The following is a 26,549-nucleotide window of genomic DNA, read 5'->3' on the forward strand; positions in this document are numbered from 1 at the left end:
GAAGTCTGCCTGGTACTTAACTATTTTGAGCAATTTTGTATCATCTGCAAATTTTGCCACCTCACTATTTATCCCTTTTTCCAGATAATTTATGCACATATTGAATAGGACTGGGCCCAGTAGAGATCTCTGGGAGACACCACTATTTACCTCTCTCCATTCTGAAAACCGACCATTTAATTCCTACCCTTTGTTTATCTTTTAACCAGTTACCAATCCATGAGAGGACCTTCCCTCTTATCCCATGACAGCTTACTTTACATAAGAGCCTTTGGTGAGGGATCTTGTAAAAGGCTTTCTGAAAATTTAAATACACTATATCCACTGGATCCCCTTTGTCCACATGCTTGTTGACCCCTCTCAAAGAATTCTAGTAGATTGATGAGGCATGATTTCCCTTTACAAAAGCCATGTTGACTCTTCCCCAACAAATTATGTTCATCTAGGTATCTGACAATTTTGTTCTTTACTATAGTTTCAACCGGTTTGCCCGGTACTGAAGTCAGGCTTACTGGCCTGTAATTGCCGGGATCACCTCTGGAGCCCTTTTTAAAAATTGGCGTCACATTAGCTATCCTCCAGTCATTTGGTACAGAAGCTGATTTAAATGATAGGTTACAGACTACAGTTAAAAGAAAAGGAGTACTTGTGGCACTTTAGAGACTAACAAATTTATATGAGCATAAGCTTTCGTGAGCTACAGCTCACTTCATCGGATGCAATGTACTCTGAAGACTACAGTTAATAGTTCTGCAATTTCACATTTGAATTCCTTCAGAACTCCTGGGTGAATACCACCTGGTCCTGGAGACTTATTACTGTTTAGTTTATCAATTTGTTTCAAAACCTCCTCTAATGACACCTCAATCTGGGACAGTTCCTCAGATACGTCACCTAAAAACAATGGCTCAGGTTTGGGAATCTCCCTCATATCCTCAGCTGTGAAGACTGATGCAAAGAATTCATTTAGTTTCTCCTCAGTGGCCTTACAGTCCTTGAGTGCGCCTTTAGCATCTCAATTGTCCAGTGGCCCCACTGGTTGTTTAGCAGGCTTCCTGCTTCTGATGTACTTAAAAAAAAATTTGCTATTACTTTTTGAGTCTTTGGCTAGCTGTTCCTCAAATTCTTTTTTGACCTTCCTAATTATACTTTTACATTTAATTTGACAGAGTTATTTCTGTTTTTCTCATTAGAATTTAAATTCCACTTTTTCAAGGATGCCTTTTTGCCTTTCACTGCTTCTTTTACTTTGTTGTTTAGCCGCGGTGGCACTTTTTTTTGTTCTCTATGTTTTTTAATTTGGGGTATACATTCAAGTTGGTGTTTTTAAAAAGTTTCCATGCATCTTGCAGGGATTTCACTTTTGGCACTGTGCCTTTTAATTTAACTAACTTCATTTTTGTGTAGATATTTCTGAAATTAAATGCTACAGTGTTGGGCTGCTGTGGTGTTTTCCCTGCCACACGGATGTTAAATTTTATTGTATCATGGTCACTATTACCAAGCGGTCCAGCTATATTCACCAATTCCTGTCTCTACTTAGGACTAAATCAAGAATTCCCTCTCCTCTTGTGGGTTCTAGGACTAGCTGCTCCAAGAAGCAGTAATTTAAGGTGTCAAGAAACTTTATCTCTGCATCCTGTCCTGAGATGACATGTACCCAGTCAATATGGGGATAGCTGAAATCCCCCATTATTATTACTGAGTTTTTTATTTTAATGGTTTCTCTAATCTCCCTGAGCATTTCACAGTCACTATCACTATCCTGGTCAGGTGGTTGCTAATATATCCCTACTGTTATATTCTTATTATTAGAGCATGGAATTACTATCCATAGTACCAAAGAATTTCTATTTGGTTCATTTAAGATTTTTACTTCATTTGATTCTACGCTCTCTTTCACAAATAGTGCCACTCCCCGACCAGCATGACCTGTTCTGTCCTTCTGATATATTTTGTACTGTGGTATTACTGTGTCCCATTGACTATCCTCATTCCACCATGTTTCTGTGATGCCTATTATATCAATATCCTCATTTAAAACGAGGCACTCTAGTTCACCCATCTTATTATTTAGACTTCTAGCATTGGTATATAAGCACTTTAAAAACTTGTCATTTTTTAGCTGTCTGCTATTATATGATGTAATTGAATGAGAATTTTTCTCATCAGATTCTACCTGTATTTTATCATTTTCCATCCTCTCCTCCTTACTAGGACATAGAGAATCTCCATTAACAGAGCCTCCCCTAAGGGATGTCACTATCCAAACCATTCATTCAAAACGCTAGAGGTAGATGAATGGTCTGAAGAGATTGTGAAATTTAAGTTCCTTCATGCAGGGACCATGTCCTTCCTCTATCTTTACATAATGTAAAGTATAAGTTCAGCTGCAAACAAATCTCAAACCATACCAAATTATTCATCCAACTGGTTCAAATCACAGATCAAAGTGTGTGTTGCAAAGGTTGTTTCAGGATGGAGAGATTTAAAAAACACCTATCTAAGACCAAATATAAAGGTTTTATTCACCATTTCCATCATGTATAACCAAACTTGGCAATGTGAAAATCATAAGTGCAAATTCTTTTGTCCATTTTTTGAAAACCATTAATTGTTCCTAAACACAGGAAGCACAGTCTGTTCCCAGCTCTCATCCCAACGCAGCTGCTTGGATGCCCGAAGATTTCTTCTGAACATATAAAGTTTACTTTCAGCTGTAGGAAATTCTAATAAGAGCATCTGCAAGATTAAAGAAATAACAAAGAAGTAGTTAAATATCACACTTCAAGCTTCTCCTGCCCCTCCCAACTTTAATTTGATTATTAAAAGAGAAGCAGTAAAGTGGACTCTAGAGCTCTAAGTATTGCAAGATAATAAAATATTTAAAATGTGCTTTCTTGCTTTAAAATTCATACACAAACAGATGTGGCCAATAAAATCCATAACTATAGGCGGGAATTTAGTCTTACAATGTATATTTTAAAGTTAAATCCACAAAGTACAATTATTAATACTCAATACTATTCAATGTTGACTAACAATATATAAAAATAAGTAAACAAACAAATAAAAAGCATCACTGCCCAAAAGTAAACAATGAGAGAAGACAGAGGGAGAAAAACATGACAACCAGATCTATAATCTACTAACTCCAAATGTGCAAAAACAGTATCTTTCCATTAACCATAAAGAAAAAGGAAACAAAAAGGACTTGAGCCTCTCTTTACCTTCAGCTGTTCTGCAAGTTCATTCGAGTCCCTAAATATCAAGCCGTTTTCATCATGTTTCACAAGTTCATGTAAACTGTGAACAAAACCAGTGAAGAAAATGTAAGAACAACATAAAAGGCTTCTCCACTTAAATACCTGCAGAGATTGTTTATGTACTGTAGCCCTATCAAATACTCTAGGGACAGTCTCTCCAGAGGTTCCAGCTTTCTCCTAATTCGTCTCCCTCTATTCAACTCAAATCAGCCCAGTCCATCAACTTAACCTAAAATGAGTCAACCAGCCCTTAAACTCCAGGGCTTGCAGTCTTCTCTTGTCAGTTTCTTCGAGGCAGCATGGCATGGGGCTGTTGCCGCTCCACTATCTCAGGCCTTTCTGCCTCCCTATCTCTCTGTTCTCCTTCCAGTATAGCTGGGCTTGTTTTCCTTATTGGTCCCAGCTGCGGGTACATGCCCCTATGAAGGTGGTTCTGGCAGCTGTGCTGGGGTGTGGTCAGTCTGGTTGCCTGTGAGCAGGGAAGACTCTCCTCTCTCTTCTACCTATGCTCAATATGGGGTTTGTAAGCCCTACTACAAGCCCCACATTGTTAAGATCCTGGATCTCTTAACATAAATTCCATTCCTTGCATTGGGGTACAAGCTGCAAATGACTGAAACAAATTAGTCCTCCTTCCCTAGGCATAAGCCTGTCCAGAACTGCTGCTGTACAAAGTGTATTAGCAAACTGTACTGAGAAATTCCTCTTAGGAAGGAATAAAAAGGGTACAGTGGCAACATGTTATTTCGTTTACCAGCACAGAATAATGTAGAAGTTTGTGCAGCATGCTTTGTTAGCCTGTTGTAACTGAAGCCATTCATTTCCATAATGACGTGTCTTCAGTACTCTATTGTGATGTAACCCTTCTGAAACACAGGTCTTTCACAGTCATGGAGTCTCAATGAATCCAAGGGAAGCTAAGACAGAATAATATACATCTTCTTTCATCCCCTTCACATATAAGAGGTTCAATTATACTTTCTGAGTCTCCCTTACATTGCACTGGACACACACATTTACCAACATGTAGCTTACATACTAGAGTGTAATTTACAGTAAGGGTAGTTTACTTTAATTTGCATCCTCTATTAGCTGATTTACATTCTAACCCCTCTGTTCCATCCCTATAGCATACAAATTACACCATCTTGGACTTCTTTAGACTAAGTCAGTCAAATTTGCAGGTGATGTGTAAAACTGTGCAAAATTACACATTGAAACTTGATACCTGGGTGAGAGTCTAAGTTATACATTACACACCGAGATGGTTGGAAAAATGGATAAGTTACAGCAGATTTGATTCTCCTCTGAATTGGTCCAGGAAGCAGGATAGATTAAATAGCAGCAGTCTGTAACATAGTGCAGCAATTTTCTTCAACATTTTTTTTTTGTTTTGTTTGTTTTGTTTTGTTTTGTTTTTTAAGTGGAACTCTAAAATTTGAAATGTGCATTTTTCACCTGAAGATACCATGATCATACTGAAAGCTAGTGTATTTTACAGGCTTATTAAAAGATCACAGACAAAAAGAAAAGACAGGTTTCAGAGGAACAGCCGTGTTAGTCTGTATTCGCAAAAAGAAAAGGAGTACTTGTGGCACCTTAGAGACTAACCAATTTATTTGAGCATGAGCTTTCATGAGCTACAGCTCACTTCATCAGATGAAGTGAGCTGTAGCTCACGAAAGCTCATGCTCAAATAAATTGGTTAGTCTCTAAAAAGAAAAGAGTCTTCATTATATATTACAGTCATGAACAAAGCTATCACACAGTATTCTATGCTGCTGTCACCACCAACGCTATAGCACAAGACAAAGTATCTTTACATTACGAAAGTCATATTTCTCCCAAAGGATTACAAGTACTTTATAAACTGTAGATACAGTAACCACTTCATCCATCACTAAGGTTTAGACAATCCCAAAGTGCAATGAAGCATCTCTCAAACAGTATATAGAAACAAATCCAGTAGTTTAGAACAGGATATGAAGAAGAGTATAATTTGCAATTGGGATTACAGGTGGTTGTTTTTAAAGCAGTTAATGCCCTAACTTTTGCATGCGTGTGCACACACACACAAAAGAAGCGTTAATTTTTAAATGACCTCTAGAAGTCATAAATCAGTTTTCATAATTTTATTTACCTTTAGCAAACATATTACTGTGTTGTAACTAGGAATCAATTCAATATCAGCAGAAATTATCATATGATTTTGTAGCAAACTACATATTTGTTTAAAAAAATCTATTTGAGTTATTTTAAGCTATGTCAAAGTAAGCAAGCTCTTACCACTGGAAATGTACTGCACATACAGGTAAACAACAGCCAAACATATCCACCACCTTCATAGGCAGATCTAAGCCACTAGATGATTTGTGGAGGCAGACACCCAAATCTGCTGAGCCTACAAATTATAAAAGAAACAAAACTGACTTTTTAAAAAGTATATTTTAAAAGTGATTAACTCTAAAGATTATTTTCGAAACATATAATTTTGTAAACATTAACAATTTTTGATGTAACTTGATGTCTTTGGTGCCATTAAAACAAAGCTACTTGGAACATGATTTAGGTCAGAATTTAGGAACTCAGTGAGTAAAAGCCACATAATTTTTTATTTTTCAGAGCAGCTGAGATTTAGAAACATAAGTAACTGATATTAAAATAAGGGAAAAAGAGAAATTAAAAAACTAACAGACATTATACACATAATCTACCCCCATCTATTTGAAATGGTAAATAATTAAATCAATCCTGCCACAATGCAGGGGACAGGCTAGATGACCCACTAAAGAACTCTTCCAATCCAAATGCCTTTACAATACATGGATAATTTACAGAATCCAAGTTTACAGATATGAATACTCATTACTTAGAAACCACCACAGATATACAAGCCAAATAAATTGACAGTGAGGGGTTGAAATTAGGCAGAACTTGTATTTTACCAGTATTTTATCCATACATAGCTTTTATTGAGCTTCATTTATCTAAAATGCTAAGGGAGTATGAACATTCTATTTCCTAATCTCCTCAGCTACCTTCAACAGCTCAGCTAGAAACTCTCCAATGTTATTTACTGAACAGAATTTGAGAATACATTGAATAGAGACAACCCACTATGTTTTAGCCTACCTAGAAGAACAGAAGGCGGCAAACAGAGGCTTTTTAAATACAGATATATTGGCAAACCTTCAAGATGGAATTCTACACCTAATTACCAGAATAGAAGGGGAAACTGCAGTTTCAAAAATTAAACAATTTCTCAGGCATAACAAAAGGCACAAGCTACAGCTATATACTTTGTTCTTAACAAGCAATTTAATTTTACTGTGGTATTCATATATCTAGCGCCCAAAATCAGGGTTGGCCATTTCCCAGGAAAAAACTAGTTTAGGACAGGGCACTGGTAAATACCAACGTAAACCAAGTTTAAACGGTGAAAGCGGGACGAATAATTGTATCAGGATCCAGCAAGTTCAGCAAATACAGAATTAATCTTTTCAAACTTTGGATACATCCATTCAAAGCCGAGGAATAGGCTTGGCCTACCCACTACATCGAAGTTGGTCTTCAGCTACAGGATGTTGGATGGCCAAGTGGACCTGGACCGTTGGTCTGCAACACTGCATGCTTCTGATTGCTTAATGCTTTAAGTCTACAAGTCTGCATTGTTGTTTTCATATAATCAAATGTTTTCAACTTTTGTTTATATAATATTGAAAACTGAAATGAGTCATAACATGTATAACTTCCTTCAGAAAATATCAAACCAAAATGTAGACATGTCGATGTTCAGTACTGTATTATTACATATATTAATATTATGCCCATTTCAGTTTTACTTTGTATTTGTACAACCCTACATTAATCTACAAATCTACTGCTTTACATAACCACAATTGGAATATGTAACTAAAAATAAGTATAAAGTGACATCATTAACTAAACAGTTTTAAACACAGACATAGATTACCCAAATTGCTTAATGCAGGTTCCCATCTTTCTTGAAATCATTTCAATATAAAATGCCTTAAACTGGGACTAACTCATTTTTCCTGAGGCGCTAAAAACCATGATTTCACCTGGTAAAAACCATCTCTGATAAATACCACGCCATCCCTACCCAAAATTATCAATAGCTATCCATAGCCTTTGCTTAAGCCTCACACATTGTTCTTGAGTCTTTAAAGCTTTTTCAGCAACTGTAATCCATTATTTACCAAGTAGAACAGGATAATCCTCTGCTTCTAGCCACGGTGTACAGATCTGGATGTGTTTAAAGTGCATTTTGTCTATCAGTCTGTTGTAGTGCTTTTTTAGAGGCCCTTTACCTTTTAAAAGGAAAACAAAAACAAATATATATTAGTGTTTTTGCTGTGAGCACCCAAAGTGGGGTTTTTTCTGCACATTAAAGTCTAGGGATATAGAGCAAACCTCATTTGTCTTCCTAGATTATAAAGTATTAGAAGAAGGGGCTGCATCATTCATCAGTGTTCATATAGGGCCTAGCAGGGTGATAGTGAATCCGACTGGGTCTTCTGAGGGCAACCATGAGATAAAATGCTGTATCGTAGATACACCATTATCAGATGCAAATCAACTGAAAGATGGCACCCTCCAGCAGCACAGTGCCCTTTTATCATCATGCTAAGTTATTAGTTTAGTACAAGGAGGAAAGAATACCATTTGTTGAACCATCTATACCATTTTGCAAAAACCTCAAATTCAACGGTTGGTCTCCTTCCCAAGTACTAGCCAAATTCCTCCCTACTTAGCAATAGGCTAAATACCATTTAAACCACATTTTAAGTTGTTTTACCAGCATTTCTTCACTATTCAAATTCTGAAAATACATCCAAAGGACTTACAGAGTACAATAAAATGGCTAGATTCGTATACTGTGGCATATATTTTATTTTAAAATGCCTAACATGCCACCATTGGTTTGCTTTTTCTCCAACCACTGATCTGGTAAATTAGTGCCAAACAAATATTTTTTGAAAGACACACAAAAATCAATGTAAGAGTCAATATAATGGGATGATAAAAATTAATCCTCCAGCATCAGCACCGAAAGGGAACAGAAAATTACCATGTAAAAGTGGTACCTGTTATCACACATACTAAAGAAGGAAGCTTGATTCCATCACTGACATACTCTTCATAATCTGCAGAACAGATCAAAGTTATTTTGTGTATATCTAGATACACACCCCCTCATTTAAGAATAATTTTGATGTACAAATGAGAACTCTATTTCAAGTAAATAGTTAAAAAAACACTTCAGGCAAACTAGCAAATGTGGAAATTCACATTGGGAACCTTGATCCTAATTTGGGCCTCTTGTAACAGCCATAATGCAAAGTAATAATTCTTCACAAGGAATCACCTAGCCCTCTCTGAAACATGCCTGATACTTAAAGGAAACTGTCTGGAAGGTGTAGGTGTTTGCCACCCACAACACTGCTGAGCCAAATTCTGCTCTTCCCCCCCACCCCATACAGATAATCCCACTGATTTCAAAGAAGGAACAAGACTTTTCATTTTACAAAAATAATTTAAAACTGATTTAAGAGATTTTTTTTAAATATATATGTTAACATAGTTCCTTTTTTATACTATATAAATAAATTATATGGACATCATGCTTTTAAATGTACAGTTCATAAAATCTGCAGAAACCCAACATTACTCTGTGACCACTACGAGCTGTTTCTTGTTGTTAGGTTCAAGAACACAGACACAGATTACCCAAATTGCTTAATGCAGGTTCCCATCTTTCTTGAAATCATTTCAATAGGTATTTGAAAGTGTGTGTGTGCACGCACATGTTGTATAACAGGGTGGTTTGCCTCATGAGCTGGAGACCTTGGAGCTAAGCCAACACTGATTACAGGATGAGCCCCACCTGAGCCAAAGTACCCCCAAATCAATGGCTCATCAGGCTGATGTGGTTAAGGTATGTCAGTTTCACAGCCAAGGGTACACAAGGGAGTGATATGTCCAACCGCCTTTGACAGCCCTAACCTGGTGGAACAGGTACCCATTTTGCATCTGGGTGAACAAGAGATGGCCTTTCAGTGGGAGATCAAGTGCAATTTGAACCCATAAACTTGAACTTCAGATATTTAGTCAAGCAACTTAACCACTCACCCATTGAATCTTACATCAGGTAGTTCCCAATAAAGGACAGCAGTGGCTGCACTGAAGGGGAGGTACTCAGGGAGAACAGAGACTGCTAGGATTGGGCAGACTCCAGCAGAGTCCTGGGATTTGGGACTAAGACTCCAGCCAGAAAGGGTTCGGAATAGCCTGCTAAGGCAGGAGAGACCCTGGGCAAGCTAGGGAAAGGACACAAAAGCTCTCCCGGCAAGGAGACCTGGGAGTAGAAAGGAAACATTTGGTTAGGGGACTTCGATTTGGGACTTTGAATGATTTTCTATGAATAAACCCAGACCTGTCTGTGTAAGGAACCTAAGAGAGAGAAATTATTCACAAGGCATTGCAAAGGCACCCCTGGCCACAAGAGGGAGCTCAGTAAGTGGCCACACCACATGATGAGTACAAAGTAAAGCTGTAACCCACTTTATCAAGTGGTTAGAAATTTATTTCCTCTGACAAAGGTTTTAATTGTATCATGCATGTCACTATGATCTTAAGCTTTTTTTCACTCCCACACTGAGAAACTACTCTGGTCCTTAAATGCATTTGAATTTTCATTTGCACATGAAGGCACTGTTCTTTGAAGAAGCTCTTAGAGATTGTTGAGAATACATCCATAAGATGACTCTTTAAATAGCCAAAGAAAACTCCTTGATACTTACCTTCTAAAGCATTTAAAAGAATAGAAAAATCTTCATCCTCTGAAAAAGAAAGGTTTATTAGTGACACTCGTAGCATTTTTAGCTGTAATGCCTTATTCTTTTGAAAAGATAGTTATCATGACTTTCCTCATCTTCACTGAAGTGACTAAATATACAATGTGCTTTTACCATGATAGGTACTATAAATGTAATACTACTAAACAAAAGCCTATAACTCTCATATTATTCCTACTTGCTGCGTTTAATGGAAACTTTTCCAACAATTACACAAATACTAAAGCCAATCAGCATCTCAGAAGCATGACGTTTCACTGTCAATTTTATTAGACATTATTGCCAATTAATTTTAATTCAGGAAGATGCACACTTCCATTCTCAATTACAATACAGCAGATTTTGTTCCAGCTTTAGACTTTTTCACAAACAAAATAATTATCTTAGTGCATAAATATATGTAATAAATGCACCAGGAAATGAAAGACAAAACATTGTAACTTATTAGAACCATTCTAGAGCACCATGCAAGCATATTAAATGTACTTCTAATGTTAGACGAGGGTAGGACTTGTTTCTCTTAATCATTCATGGAGCTCAACATTTACCTTATAACTCCATAATTAAACTAAAAATTTCAACGGATTAGGGTCCTCATATGTAGACACTGAGATAGTCCATACAGCTGATCTGCAAATTCTTCCTGTTAATCAAAGAAATGTATACAACTTTGTTTTTGCTGGCTGTAATGTCCTGTATCAGATCAAAGTTTATGTGTGGGGGAGGGAGGTACAGCTCTAATTTGTATCAACTGTTTAATGTAAAGATATTATAAAAGAATATGAACAATAAACACCAATTTGATTCAAGACCTGTCCAGCTGGTGCTGCTGATGAGAAGAGCTGGTCTTTCTTTGACTTGTGTCACATTTCCATTTCTGATGTCTAGTTCTGTAAATGCAGACTTCTCAACAACTGGACGTATGGAGTCTGTTCTGTGTAAACAGGATTTAAAGAATGTAATTATTAATTCCAAGATATACTATGTAAGGATGTGCATGGATATAATCAAACACTGTACCAAATGGTATGAATTTCACAACATTCTGGTTCCAAATTTGTCATTCAGCACCTCTGGGGGCTCATTCATTTTGCTGGTGAGCATCCAGGTATCATGATCATGCCACTCAGATGATTCTTTTCCTAGCTATCACGAATATCCTAACAATACAACTTCCGAGGGTGTTCCCTTGGCAATCTGTGGAGAGTGTTTAGCATGCCTTCCAATTCTCCAGCCTGTACTTGTTTTACCTTGAAGATGATGGCCTATCGTGCATGGAGTCAATTCATTCTGCACTAAGGATTTTAACAAAGAAGCTGGACTGACTGTCCTGAGGATTTTTTAAGCCATTTCTCATGGTACAGTCGTCATCTGCCATGATATTTATTATATGCAGTGTAGCTGTAGCCATGTCAGTCCCTGGATATTGGAGAGACAAGGTGGTGAGGTAATATCTTTTATTGGACCAAATTCTGTAGGTGAGACAGACAAGCTTTCGAGCCAAACAGAGCTCTTCTTCAGGAGTATCTTTATAGCTGAAAAGCTTCCCTCTCTCACCTGCATAACATAAGAATGGCCCTACTGGGTTAGACCAAAGGTCTATTTAGCCCAGTATCCTGTCTTCCAACAGTGGCCAATGCCAGGTGCCCCAGAGGGAATAAACAGAACAAGTAATCATTAAGTGATCAAACCCGTCGCCCATTCCCACCTTCTGGCAAAGAGAGGCTGGGGACACCATCCCTGTCCATCTTGGCTAATAGCCATTGATGGACCTATCCTCCATGAACTTATCTAGTTCTTTTTTGAACTCTGTAATAGTCTTGGCCTTCACAACATCCTCTGGCGAGGAGTTCCACAGGTCAACTGTGTGTTGTGTGAAAAAATACTTCCTTTGTTTGTTTTAAACCTGCTGCCTATTAATTTCATTGGGTGACCCCTAGTTCTTGTGTTATGAGGAGGAGTAAATAAACACTTCCTTATTTACTTTTTCCACACCAATCATGATTTTATAGATCTCTATCATATGCCCTCTTAGTTGTCTCTTTTCCAGGCTGAAAAGTCAGAGTCTTATTATAACCACTGCTCATACAGAAGCCGTTCCATACCCTTAATCATTTTTGTCACCCTTTTCTGAATTTTCTGAACCTTTTCCAATTCCAATGTATCTTTTCTGAGATGGGGCGACCACATCTGCACACAGTATTCAAGATGTGGGCACATCATGGATTTATATAGAGGCAATATAATATTTTCTGTCTTATTATCTATCCCTTTCTTAATGATTCCCAACATTCTGTTCGTTTTGACTGCCGCTGCACACTGAGTGGATGTTTTCAGAGAACTATCCACAATGACTCCAAGGTCTCTTTCTTGAGTGGTAACACCTAATTTAGACCTCATCATTTTGTATGTATGGTTGGGATTATGTTTTCCAACGTGCATTACTTTGCATTTATCAACATTGAATTTCATCTGCCATTTTGTTGCCCAGTTACCCAGTTTTGAGAGATCCTTTTGTAGCTCTTCACAGTCTGCCTGGGACTTAACTATCTTGAGCAATTTTATATCATCTACAAATTTTGACACCTCACTGTTTACCCCTTTTTCCACATCATTTATGAATATACTGAAAAGGACTGGGCCCAGTACAGACCCCTGGGGGACACCACTATTTACCTCTCTACATTCTGAAAACTGACCATTTAATTTCTACCCTTTGTTTCTTACCTTTTAACCAGTTATAGAAGTTGGTCCAATAAAAGATATTACCTCATACATCTTACCTCTATGATATTTACTATGGCAGACGTTCCACAAACTGTTGAAGAAATCTTTTTAATATTAGTTCAGGATTTTGAAAAATCTGAGATTTATATGAATGAGGTCCCTCTTTATGAGGCACATGATATTTAGCTCACTGGGAATTGCCAAATTTCTTTCTTTTGATTTTCTAGTAAGGGATGCTTCAGCAACTATGTCTGTGAGCTTTTTACACCAAGACTCACATTAGCCTCAGTCTACCTTCCCCATATCTATTTAGGGGCCCTACATCAAAGTTCATACTTCAAGCCACAGAGGCTCATGTGTATTCACCAGATGAGTGAAACCTAAGTAAGCGAACAGATCTCGCTCCCTGAAAGCAACTATGAAACAGAAGAGACATTTTTGCCCACAGATGGACGAATACAGAAGATCAGGTGTTCCTGAATCTTCATACCATCTCCAAGAAAGACGGTATTGTTACAAGGATTAGTACTGCATGTGAGGGATAAACCTCCAAATTGATGCAAAATAATTTTATTATAATAAGTTATACGTTTATTTAATGTTACTATAAACCTGCCTTTGCTGAATTTTGTGAGATATTTCCAATTATTTTTGTACACATGGTGGTTGGAGAATAATAGCTCATATGCTTATGGTTTTGGTTGCATATTTTAGTAAATGAAATATTCAGGCTAATTAAAGAAATTCCTGGGAACTTCTTGCTTTCTTACAATAATGGACAGATACAAAAAGCTTCAAGGAGAATACTGCTTCTGTGTGCTTATCACCTCCAGGTACAATTTCAGATCCTTGAAAATTGCATGACAATTTTTATTATGCTTTAATACTTTATATAATTTTTATTGTGTGTGATGCTAGAAAGATCTGAGTATTTGTTGTGATTTTTGTCTTGCATAGTATGTTTGGTAGGAGTTTTCAATGGCAACTTATGGGTGAATCTACTGTAGACTGCAATCTTGGGAACCACTTGGTTAAAAAGACAAACTTCCAAAAGGAGTGTCTTCTCAAGGAGCAGAACACCCACCCTCTCCTCTTACCATCTATGAAGATATTCTTTGTCTACGATTTCACGGAGACATGTAGCACCTGCTTTATCCAGGCCACAAAAGCTAAGCCAAGAGCCTCTCTAACTCTTACTTCTCCTTCTTCCTTCTGAGGAAAAACCGCAGTTTTAAACCCACACTAAGGATTCCAGAAATATTCCTATTGAAAATTTCTTCTTCTATAAGCACTCTAGAGCTTCATTCATTTAACACTAAAGAAAACGTGTATAGTTCAGAAATGTTTTAATTACTTCTAACCTGGTGTTTCCACTAAAGGTGAACACCTTTGTTTGTTAGATGCCCTAAGTTCCTTTTGCGGTGTTTATTCACTAATATTTTGTACCTAGATGCATCTAATGTACTAGCTTTCTGATGCCATTGTTATGTGAATAGTGATGCTTTATGTACTAACATGGAATCAAATGACATTGCTCTAACTGGTTACTAATGCAACATACAAGAAGCCACTTGAATATAAGGTATCTATACTAATTGGGAAATTAGTTAACTTCCTTAACAAATCAAAGACAAGAAACACATCTCCAAGGATTCTTAAGAAGAAACAATGCTTTGAGAACTATTTGAGTCTAAATACTCTAAAAATCACTTAAGTTTAAGACGACTATTTTAAAAGTAAAAGGCTTATGTAGAAAGGAGGAGTGTTTAGACTCATCTGAAATAGAAATTCATCTCTTATTAAACCCTGATAGAATTACAGAGATCTCAGAAGATTAACTAAAAAGAAAGAATTAAGACTCCACCTTTAGAGACACCCTGAAAATTCCCCACCACAAACACAAAACAATAGGATCACGAAGTTGAAGATTTACAATGCTGTTGCATATGTATTAGCAGACTGCATATTCAGGAGCTGAAGATGTTACCAATGTCATCCCATGAAGGTGCTGAGCCAATGAAAGTGTGATAACAGCTAATATTTGGATCCTGCCACTCCCCTGAAAGAGGTGTATCTTCTACCTTCAGTGGGACTATGGAAGGACAAGAGTATACATCTTTCTGAACTGAGATACCAATTTGGCACATTCATCTCAGTCTGTTTAAGCAGCAAATAGCAGCAATAAGGAAAAGAAGCCATAATGCAACATCAAGAAGTAACCTTGCAGTCTAGCATTGTTTCCGCAACATGATGACATCACCAAGACTTCAGCATCACTGGTGAGATAATGTTTGCAAAAGCACTGCCAAAGGATTAGATTTAAATTTTTCTTATATTATTTCCATGTGCTATTATAATTTAAGGTATTAACACTAGATTGTTCAGATGGTATATTCCTGGGGAGGAGACATCGGATAACCTTGACAAAGAAAGAAATAGTGGGATTTATTTTGAAATTCAGATTCCTAATATTCATTAGTTTGCCTATCTTAAGACCAGTCCTTGCAGTGAGTTGATGGGTTTATACAAACACTGCCTTCTCATTTGAGAAAATGTTGAATAGCTTCTTTACATAAATGAGTTAATTATTTTCTTCCTTTTCATAGGACTCAGTTAAGATCATTTACCTCTGCCCATTTATAAACTGTTTAGGTTATCCATAATAAACCAAACAGGATTCATCAACCCTTAAATGAAATTCCTTTGCCAATCTATAAATTGTTTTAGTTACCAATGTACACTAAGACAGGACTACTGATTTTGGAAAACAATACACTTCGGTCTCAAATTATGTAGAGAAGAGTGCCCCCAACAGGTAGGACTAATCCTCCAGAGTATAATCTCTGATGAAAGCTCTCCACAGAGAGATGTACAGAAGACACACTGACTGAAGTAACCATTATTTACTGCTTGCTTGTGTTTTGTTTTCCTTTTTCTTCTAATATTCAAAACTAAATTGCGAGTATCTTGCTTGTTTTTAATTGTGGTGTGCTCTAAGGCATACTAAGAATCTCATGTGACTAAAATAGTAGGGGATCACATCTCTGGATTTGCATTAAGAAAAACAATTATTTAGATTTGGCCTATCAGTTTTTGTTTTTCTGGACTATAGATGTTTAGTAACTTTGGGGATAAAATGATTTGGTATTTGACACCTTAAAAAACACCCCATTTCCACTCCACATGCATTTGGGAATCACATGAGCTGCAGTCAGTTAACAGAAAAGGGGAGTCACAAGCAAGAAGTATATACTCAGTTTCTAAACTAAGTGTGCTGGCCTTAGTTCAGTTAATAAAGACTAACTGCATCTGTTACTTATACATACCCTCTTTTAAATGGAGCACAGTCTTTGGCAAGTTTCATGAACAATTTATGCTGGAGTTCTAATGGTGTTTCCTTAAAAAAAGCAGCTGGCTTGTCATAGAGGGTTATTGCTCTGTAGTGAAACAAATTCATTAGTCAAATAAAAAAATATATAAAAGGCAATTAAAAGCATCAATAAACCAAAATAATTAATTATCTGATTCTGAAAACTCTCTATATTTTAAAAGGTTTTTTGGAATAGAAGAGCTATAATGTTGGACACTTCTGCCACCCTAAGGATGTACAAGAGAGCACAACAGTGCCCCAAAGCTGTAAACAGTTAAGCAGCTCCATAGTCTTGACTTCAATCTGACCACTCATCACATGCATAAAGTTAAATACATGCCCATATCTGCAGGACTGGGGCCTTGCTCTATCAAGAAGGAAAAAGATCTATTCAATGTTTTAATGCTTTTCAATGCGTACTTTTTTTAAAAGTCCCATTTAACTCTTGGGGGCATTCTGTGCCAAAAAATTCAAACTTCTGCACCAAAAAATTCAAACTTCTGCATATTTTATTTGTCAAAATAATGCAATGTAGTCACACCAGTTTCAATTGTTTTGGTAATTTATTTAAACTACAACACAGAAAAAAGTCACAATAACTATTCAGCATTTCCTAAACACATGAAATTTAAGTTACAAATACTTGGTAACTAATACCCTGCATGCCAGTTATAATCCTGGATTTTCATTTAAATTACCATATATACTCGATCATAAGCCGGTTTGTTTATAAACTGACCCCCCCAAGATGGATACGTAAAAATGGAAAATGTTTATGACCCATTCATAAGCCGACCCTATAATTCAGGGGTCAGCAAACTGGCTCCCGGGCCATCAGGATAAGCTGCTGGTGGGCCGAGATGGTTTGTTTACCTCGAGCGTCCATAGGCACGGAGGTAAACCTAAGTAAACAAAGTGTCCTGGCGCGCCAGCTGCTTCCCCATATGGGCCAGGACAGCAACTGGTGTGGAAATTTTTTGGGGGGGGAGAAGCTGGGGGTCAGGGGAGCAACCCCTGTGACCACCCCCCACACGCTCCCCATCCCATCCCTTCCCACCTTATCTGGGGAGGCCCAGGGGAGGATGTCTCTGGCCTGGCCGGAGCTGCTCCAGCAGGCTGGGTAGCACAGCCGCAGCTTGCTCTGGCAAGCCAGACGGGGCAGCACGGCCACAGCATGCTGCAGCGGGCTGGGCAGCGCGGCCACAGCCTGCTCTGGTGGGCAGGGCCGAGCGGCAGAGCTGCAGCTGCTTTGGAGGCTGGGGGGAGAGCAGCGAAACCAGAAACAGAGAAACTCTTCCCTTCTGGCTCTGCTGCCTATGCTGCCTCTCCTTGCTCCCTCTGTTGGGGGTAGGAGCTGTGTCCCACCCTCCCTCTCTATGCCTGCTCATAAGCCGACCCCCTTCTCTGCTGCTTTCCTTTCTTAATAAAAAAGGAATTTGGCTTATGAATGAGTATATACAGTACATTACAGAACACCAAACAGCAAAAAAAAAAAAAAAAAAAAAGTAGAATATCATTTTAAATTGCTCAGACTTCCACTCATGAAAGTCATACAGTTTTGACTGTATTTTCCACTGCATGCATCCGATGAAGTGAACTGTAGCTCACGAAAGCTTATGCTCAAATCAATTTGTTAGTCTCTAAGGTGCCACAAGAACTCCTTTTCTTTTTGCAGATACAGATTAACACGGCCGCTACTCTGAAACCGGTCACAGTTTTGCTAATCATTGTCCTGCACCTGGCTGGGTACTTTGGGAAGTGCTTAGTTCTGATTCTCCTGACATTTTATTGACTGCTTGGTAAATGTTTTTATTTGCCCTCAAAAGCTTTTTTTAATGGGTAAGTAAAATAAATCCTGAGCTGTAATCTAAACCCATTGTGCCACTTTGGCACAGGAAAAGAGTGAGAAAGCACACAGACCTTCCTAGCTGAGGATTCCCTTCCTGTCATTTAATAATTTTATTAAGATGATGTTGAAGTAAAAGGAAAACAGTACAGAGTTTAAGCATAGAAGTTTCTGGTTATCAGGGAATAAGGTACAGATTATCAAGAGGTGCGAAATTTGGTTTAGGAACGGGTGGCATAAGGAATACATAATCTGCAATCTCCACGACTGGGGTAAAACTTTAACGGGTCAAAGTACAGACATTGACATATGGGGGTATGTTGTTCATGGTATGTTCAGGTGTGGAATATACTGAGTGGATACGATGATGAGGATGGATTTACCCTCATTTGGTGGGTTTTAATGTTCCATGAGTTTATGGTTCCAGTTCATATGCTAAGACTTCTTTACATCACTCTGGCAATGTAGGGGCCTTAAAACTTTCACAGGTTTTAATGCTCCTGGGAGAACGGACTGAGAATGGGAACAGTTAACGAACAATAGGAACAATAAGCACTGTGCTACATTTCTGCCTCAGAGAAGGAGATCAATTAACCATCAACAGCAACTTTAACAACTTTTACTACACAGTCAGGGTGCTACATTTGTACGCAGAGAATGAGATAAATTAACTCAGGCAGGCTGCTTCATTTGTGCCTCTAGCCCAGGGGTTCTCACAACATAATTTTGGTAGCCTCAGAGTGCAGCCACCAACTTTTGCTGGTGGCCGCTCTGAGGAGTTTTCCTAAAATACTTAATTAACTTAGGAAAAACAAATAAATATGCACACATATACATGTCCATATCATTTTAATTTTTTTATGTAGGGGTTTTTTTGCGGACTCAATAACAACAATAATGTACAGTTGTCTCTATTCTTTACTGGACCTAAACAGAACAGAAACAAAAATAAGCTGCTTTGCATGCCCAGCCCCCCTCCCAGCCTCTGAGGCTGCTCCAGGCACCCTAGAACAGACCTGCTGCCTGGGCTTCCGGGGAAGAGCCACGTGTCCCCCAGCAGATTTTTTTTTTTTACTTTTTTCTGCATGGGGAGCACAGAAAAATGCAGGCCATATGAATTCTGTGCCCCTGCATGGGCACAGAATCCCCCCAGGAGTACTATGTGCTTATCCAGGGAGCTCTCACACATGCTGTAGCAGAGACAAACCTTAGCTTCTTCATCATACAAAAACAATTTCTAAGCAGGAAGTACAGTATATCATTTAAGAAATCTCAGGGAGTGTTACATTCCAAAAGTATTTATAGCTGTGGGATGCTCTGTATTTTGTCACATCAAGGACTGCCCTGACAAGTGACCGGGAGATGGAAGATCAATCCTAGTTTGCACAGAACAGATTGAGCCTCCCTCATTTTGGGTAGGGTGTGACCATCGTGAGGCCTCAGTAAGCCAACTTAGCTCTTGATTCAGATGCAAAGGCACTCCTCAGGACAGAATGTCCAAGTGCTGAAACCTCCCCAGGCTGCCCTCCTCTGCATTAAAAATATGAGCTGCTTTTGTGCAAAGCCATAAGGCTGCATTTGCCCTTCTGGCTCATGCCCTCTCAAGATCTAGAAGACTGAACTACACCAATTAAAAATATTACAAATTTGGCAAGACTCCTGCTTATTCACATGGCATAAGGTAGAGCTAGGCTTGGCATAGTGGAGTGAATCCTACAAATAGGGACTCATCCATAATGCATACATGACACACATAATACAGCCATATAAACTGCAGTATAATTGTCTTCATTTTTTAACTTGCCTCATAACTGTGACCAAGAATCTAAGCTTTAATTTTGAAAAATTCCCCAGCCCTTATGATCACAAAAGAAAAACTTTCAAAATGTGAAATAATGGTAAATTGATGCAGTAATGTCTCCCTGGGCCGCAGTCTAAAACAATGACGCCACAATGTACTGATATTAAGGCTTACTGAAGTTGGGAATTCCGATTTCCTCCAATGCTCAAATTTCAATACAAGATTCGTCCTTCACTACCACCATTGCCAAAACACTCAAGCACCTCATGCTCGCTTCCGTACCGATGTGCGCGCCAAAAGCCCCAGCTATCCCCCCTGTCACTAACATTTAATTCAAATGGCCTCTCAGACTTTCTTTGAGGGGGAATTATAGAGGAGGGATAAATATTCACTTTTATTTAAGTTTTGTGGAACTACTGAGAGGTTTTACAAAGTAAACAACAAAAGGGTAAGAAATGTTTGGGGACATGTACGTCTACCAACCCTGTATTTCTTGGCCTCCTAGTACCAGAAGCACTGGGGTGGACCAGTAACAATACTTTCATGATAAATATGCTTTTCCAAGTATTAGTTCTGAGTCAGAAAGAAGCTTCTTGGACACCTGATGTCATGTTATTGACTTGACCTGGGACCATATGGAACATGGTTGCAACCAAGGTCCTGTAGTGGTACCAAATCTTATATAAAGGGGGTAAAATAAGGTGTCTCAGACAAGGTTATGGTTTGCTGGTTATGTGTGTATCATTTTTGTAGTTAAAGTTATGAATATTGGCTCTTATATTGTCTGTATTTCAAACTTATGCTATGCTTCTGGGTGACACCCCAGACAAGTTGGTGTCAGCTCTGCCCAGCCTGCCTGATGGCCCATTAAGGACCATCAGCTATACAACTGACCCATTGAGAGAAGGCAGACATGCCTTGCGACTCAGCAAGGTATGCAGGGACATGCCTAAGGGACAGAACTCTGAGGTTTTTCCATGCCATGTAATGGACAGCTTGTCTTTGAAACAAAGAAAGAAAGACCACATGGCAAGAGAATATAAAAAGCTGCTGCAGCTCCTCCATCTTGTCTTCAATCCTGCTTCATATCTCTGGAGGAACTTTGCTACACTGAAGCTTTGAACCAAGGATTGAAAGACCCATCCCAGCTGTGGATGTCCTCCAGAGACTTGATTTGAACCTGCAGTTTATTCTATCACTGCTGCAAGCCTGAACCAAGAACTTTGCCATTACTGTATGTAATTGATTCCATTTAACCAATTCTAGCTCTCATCTATATCTTTTCCTTTTATGAATAAACCTTTAGATTTTAGATTCTAAAGGATTGCCAACAGCGTGATTTGTGGGTAAGATCTGATTTGTATATTGACCTGGGTCTGCGGCTGGGTCCTTTGGGATCAAGAGAACCTTTTTTCTTTTACTGGGGTATTGGTTTTCATAACCATTTGTCCCCATTACGAGTGGCACTGGTGGGGATACTGGGAAACTGGGGTGTCTAAGGGAATTGCTTGTGTGACTTGTGGTTAGCCAGTGGGGTAAGTCTTCTCTGTTTGGCTGGTTTGGTTTGCCTTGGTGTGCACAGAAACCCCAGCCTTGGGCTGTAACTGCCATGCTTTAAGCAATTTGTCTTCAATTGGCACTCTCAGTTGGGTCCCGCCAGAACCAGCATCGTTACACCTGATTATACAGTAAGACTTCTATGAATCTAAAATCATTAGGGCTAGCTAGCTAGCTATATATCCTCATCTAAGTGAAAATCTGTATACAATCGTTTGTGTAAGGCTTTTGACTTACTTGATGTTACAATTCATCTGTAGATCTTCTTTCATTGCATTAGTCACACAAAAGTTGTAGTCAGATAGACGTCCAAAAAGCTTTTCATACCTGACAGAAATTAAACTTCAGTTATAAACCAAACACCATTCCCAACTAATGAGACTGTAACACTGAATACCAATTTCTCTAATCTTTATAGAGATTCTCTAATACCAATGTCTAATCTTTGGAATGAACATTAACATGATTAAACAATTTTGCCTAAAATTATCAGGATCTCACAGAATTCATTTCTCACTTGCCTCTTAACAGGTAAATTATGTCTTTGTTGATATTGCTCCATTAAAGAGCCCTGTATATAGAGCCAACATTCAAGATACAGTAGAGTACATGCTGTCCCCTTTGAGGCCCAGAGAAACCAAAGGCCTGAACTAAATTCAACAAAAGAGACTTACTATCATAACCTTGAAAGACGAGTTACTGTGCAAATCAGCAATACAGAACAAGCAAATCAGAAAGCAATTATAATATAAAGTGTTTAACATAACCTAGTCAAAACAAACAAGGCAAGAAGCAGAATATATTCAAATTTGAAGATATGTAACATATAAGGAATTAATACAGCCATATACACCATCATATTATGACTCCAACCCATCTAAAGAGACCCAGATTACTATTGACTTTATTTATGTGCAACTCATGCATCTCAGAAGCATGACTGCAGCTCAGAGTCAGTGGAAGACACTCAGGTTCAGAAATAATTAGGCCTCTTAAGGCTTGTCTACACTTAAAATGCTACAGCAGCGCAGTGCACTGAAGTAGTGCTTCAGTGCAGATACTATCTATGCTGATGAGAAGGATTCTCCCATCGGCGTAGGTAATCCACCTCCCAGAGAGGCGATAGCTCGACAAACAGAAGAATTCTTCCATCAACCTAGTGCTGTCTACACAGGCACATAGGTCAGCTTATCCACACCACTCAGGGGCATGGATTTTTCACACCCGAGACTGACAGTTAAATCAACCTAATTTTCTAGTATAGACCAGGACTAAGTCACCAGGCTTTTTACAGTTCAGCGTGTACACTTCACATACGAACACTGGTATATGCGTGTACACTCACAATATTTAGCTGTTACTGGAGGACATTCCTCAAAAAGGTATAACCATTTTAACCTTTTGTGAAAATTCCTATAGGATGCAAAAGGAATAACAGGAATAGGAATGGCTCTAAAATTTAACAGAGAATAATATCATTTTCTATAGCTTTCTGGAACCATTTTACAGAATGGTATAACAAGGATAGAATTTTCTATTAGGTTGGGTAGCAAGGTCCAAAAACCCACAGAAAAGGCATTTCCTATTTAATTCTATAGGACACCTCCAAAAGTAAAGTACGTCAATTTTGAACCTAAAAATAAAGTGCCTCTTTAAGGAAACATCTCTTTGTCAATGGTCTCCTAACCACTGCCTTCCACCTTTTTGCATGCAGTAAACACTATACAATTTGTGAGAGGAAAATAAAGACTTCTATACAAACCACTCTGCAATTTGTACTATAGGGTGACTTTTTCCATGGATCAGACTCATTATACTATAACCATAGTTGTGCCAATCAATGATCAGTTTGCTTCTTCGTACAAGGCAAACCATCCAGGTAACAGCTATACTAGGCAGGCCTGGAGGATTCTGTTTAATAAATAAAACAAACAAAAATAGCACCCAATTATGACCAAACAACAAACTGCTTATTAGCTGCCAGAAAAGGAAAGGATTGGACTGACACTGGTTTAAACAATCTCTAGATCTCCGGCTCAAATACGGCCCCTGAGTTACAACTTTTGGTCACAGGAATCAGGCAACTACTCAGTAATATATGTAAAAAGAGGTTTCAGAGTAACAGCCGTGTTACTGTTAGTCTGTATTCGCAAAAAGAAAAGGAGTACTTGTGGCACCTTAGAGACTAACCAATTTATTTGAGCATGAGCTTTCGTGAGCTACAGCTCACTTCATCGGATTAATCAAAGAAGTATGAATTGTTATTTTTACAAGAGAACACAGAATTTGCAATTTACACTGGTAGACAAATTGTGGTGTTGTTCTGATTAGATTATTTAACAGGTAATTTTGAACTCTGTATTTGACTGCTTAAGTCACAATCTGTGCTGTGTGCAGTAGAATGGATTTCAAATTCTACCCTCAAGTATGCAATTGAAATTTGCTTTTTGTAGAGACTCAAGCATCTCTGCTAAATTCAGTTCGCTAGTGTTTGTGCCAATAAAGTCTGAATGCTCAAAAATTAATGAAAAAAGTGAACACAAAGGTTGCAAATACATGAAACAAAATTCACATTTGCACAAATTTGTTTCGACTATTCCTTCCGCACTAGTAGTTTTATCAGTCACTATGTTTTCTGATGTTGCTGGGGAAATGTACTGCAATGTGATAAAATAAACACATAGCTATATATCTACATATATACCTGAAGAAGAATATAAGATGGCCGATCTATCTTCAGCATTGTATAGAACAGTTGTATTGCCTGTGCAATAACTTTTGTAATATACTGGAAAATCTTAGGACCAACTGTAAAATGACAGAAATCTGTGTCAAAATTTCACATAGCACACCCTAAATATGAAATTCATTTAGAATCAACATATATAAGGAACAATTTTTTTTTTTAAGTGATGGCATCCTTTAAAAATTAACACATTACTTCATGGTCTTTGTTTTAGAAAAAAGATAAATTCATAGTGCATGTAAGTAGATATACGCAGCATAAACATGCAATTCCAACCACTTGCTCAGAAGTAGGCCAATTTACGTTAAAGGCATTGCCCAAGTTTTCATGCGAGTGCTCATATTGTTAAACACGATGAAAGTGTATATAGCTTCCATGTAGGATAAACTAATATGCTAATTTTGAGCCAGGTTCAGAACTCTGGTACAAAGAGTGCCAACAGTTTTTTTTGTTTTGGTTTTTTTTTTTAAAAGAACTCTTGTATGAAAGTGCAAATTTTCCCTCCCTCTTTAAAAGCAGCAATGATACCCACTATACTCTGGAAGCTAAACTCAGACCCTAAGAATTGGTTTTCACTGAACAATAATGATAAATATCTTCAGAACAGAAATAGAATTTGAAATATTGATAACGTGTACAACTAAAAATCATCTAACTCATGGGACTTACCTTGCAATACTTTAAGTTCTGAAATAGATACAATGTGTATCTTTTCATTACACAAAATATCACGGTGTGGCTTTGTGCCTGAAAGAAAAAGAAACTGTTCTACAGCCAGATGTTTATTGAACACACATACAAGAGTGTTACTATAACAGGGCATATTATTAAACTTGTAAAGCAAGGGCAAATTTAGAAAAAACTCCATTTTAATATGAAACACATCCCTACAATTACTGACCCAGTTCAAAGTAGAGAACATCTAGAATACTGAGATGAGCATACGCAGCAGGCGGTACTTTGTTCCGAGTGAAGGAACCAGTGATCAGCTCTCATACTGGGACCAATAATCACCCCGCCGAGGGAACACTTGGATCACAGGGATGCAGCACGCTGAGAGGTGTCAGTGTGAGCATCTGAAAAGCGCTTACGTTTGTAATATAAGGCTGGCCACTGCCACTCTGGTAGGCTGCCCCCAGGTTGGGGCAGGGGCATGAATCTTAGTATGGAACAAGGCTAATCGGAGACAGGTAGCTGCTGTTCAGTGGCTTGATATTAAACATGTGGGCATCTACACTGGTCCCCACTGGACCCAGCTTAGAGGTGGGCTCCAAACCCCTGGGCATGGGTCAATGTGGCTCCTGGGACTGAAGGTGTCCCTGGGTGTTTCACTGAGGAAACCCAGAAGAATGACACCATAGCCATGCCTGGGGCGAGTGGCGGGACCAGAAGAGGTGCGCGGGGGGAGTGGATCAGGTCTCACACTGTGATGAGCCCCCACAGGGTGACCCCATACCTGGAGTAGGGGGGACAAGCTGGAGCTGGGCCGGGGCGGTCTCACTCACTGAGGAAGCCCAGCAGGGTGACGCCGTGCCCGGGGACAGGACAGGACCTGGTCCGAAGGGGGCGGGGAGGCAGGACCAGACCGGTACAGAAAGCCCAGCAGGGTGACCCAGGGGCAGCTGGGCCGGAGCGGTCTCACTCACTGAGGAAGCCCAGCAGGGTGACGCCGTGTCCGCGCCGGGCCAGGGCCAGCGCGTGGTACTGCATGCGAGGGCTGCGGCCCAGGTCGCCCAGCACCGCCACGCACACCCGCCCTCGGGCCCCCTCGGGCCCGGCCGGCCGCCTCCGCAACCACAGCAGCGCCGCGCACAGCGCCAGCCCCGCCACCGCCAGCAGCAGCAGCAGGGGCATCGCGGGGGCCGCCATGTTGTGACGCTGACGTGGTCGGGGGGGAGGGGAGGCGGCACGGAGAGGAAAGGCCGCTCAGCGCGCGCAGAGAACTTAGAGCGTATTCACAAGGGCCGCCATCTTGGCGTCAGAGCGAGGCTGCCTGCTCGGGCCAGGCCCGGAGCCCAGGGGGCGGGGACGCCAGGGGGAGGCGGGGCCGCCCGTAGCGCACGCGGCCGGGCACGAAGCGGGAGGAGCGAGTCGCTCGCGGGATCCAGGTCGCGTGGAGCCGCGCTGGGCTGGGGCTGTGGGGAGCCCCTTGGGCGGGACCTGGGCTGCGCAGCGGCCCCGCCCCGCGGCTGCGGGCTAATGGCTGCGAGTGCTTGTGTGTAGCACGTCGACGTTGCGGATTTCTTCCTTGAGAACAGCCCACAATCTGAGAAGGAATCGTAACGATGCAACAAAACTGTTCCCGCGTCTGCTTTCCCTTCAGTGCCATGTACATGTCGCCAGAAACAGCTGAGCTCG

The 26,549-nt window shown here is 39.5% G+C and overlaps 1 protein-coding gene across 4 annotated transcripts; it reads right to left on the bottom strand.

Moving 5' to 3' along the window:
• Window positions 1-88: 88 nt before the first annotated feature.
• On the bottom strand, window positions 89-26,180 carry ALG1 (ALG1 chitobiosyldiphosphodolichol beta-mannosyltransferase). Of its 4 annotated transcripts, XM_073362532.1 has the most exons (13): window positions 25,838-26,180; window positions 24,861-24,938; window positions 24,150-24,253; window positions 23,208-23,356; window positions 21,683-21,772; window positions 16,198-16,308; window positions 10,957-11,078; window positions 10,091-10,129; window positions 8,375-8,434; window positions 7,487-7,597; window positions 5,553-5,667; window positions 3,231-3,306; window positions 89-2,742 (listed from the first exon to the last, which is right to left on the bottom strand). In XM_073362532.1, the coding sequence occupies exons 1-13, from the start codon at window positions 26,058-26,060 to the stop codon at window positions 2,611-2,613; spliced, it is 1,410 nt and encodes a 469-aa protein (XP_073218633.1). In that variant the 5' UTR covers window positions 26,061-26,180; the 3' UTR covers window positions 89-2,610. The 4 variants fall into 4 exon arrangements, with proteins under 4 accessions (XP_073218633.1, XP_073218635.1, XP_073218636.1 ...); XM_073362534.1 differs by lacking the exon at window positions 8,375-8,434; XM_073362535.1 differs by lacking the exons at window positions 8,375-8,434; window positions 10,091-10,129 and having other exon boundaries at window positions 2,505-2,742; window positions 25,838-26,179.
• Between the last annotated feature and the right edge of the window lie 369 nt (window positions 26,181-26,549).

The sequence above is a fragment of the Lepidochelys kempii genome, chromosome 10 (assembly GCF_965140265.1).
Source record: "Lepidochelys kempii isolate rLepKem1 chromosome 10, rLepKem1.hap2, whole genome shotgun sequence".
NCBI lineage: Eukaryota > Metazoa > Chordata > Testudines > Cheloniidae > Lepidochelys > Lepidochelys kempii.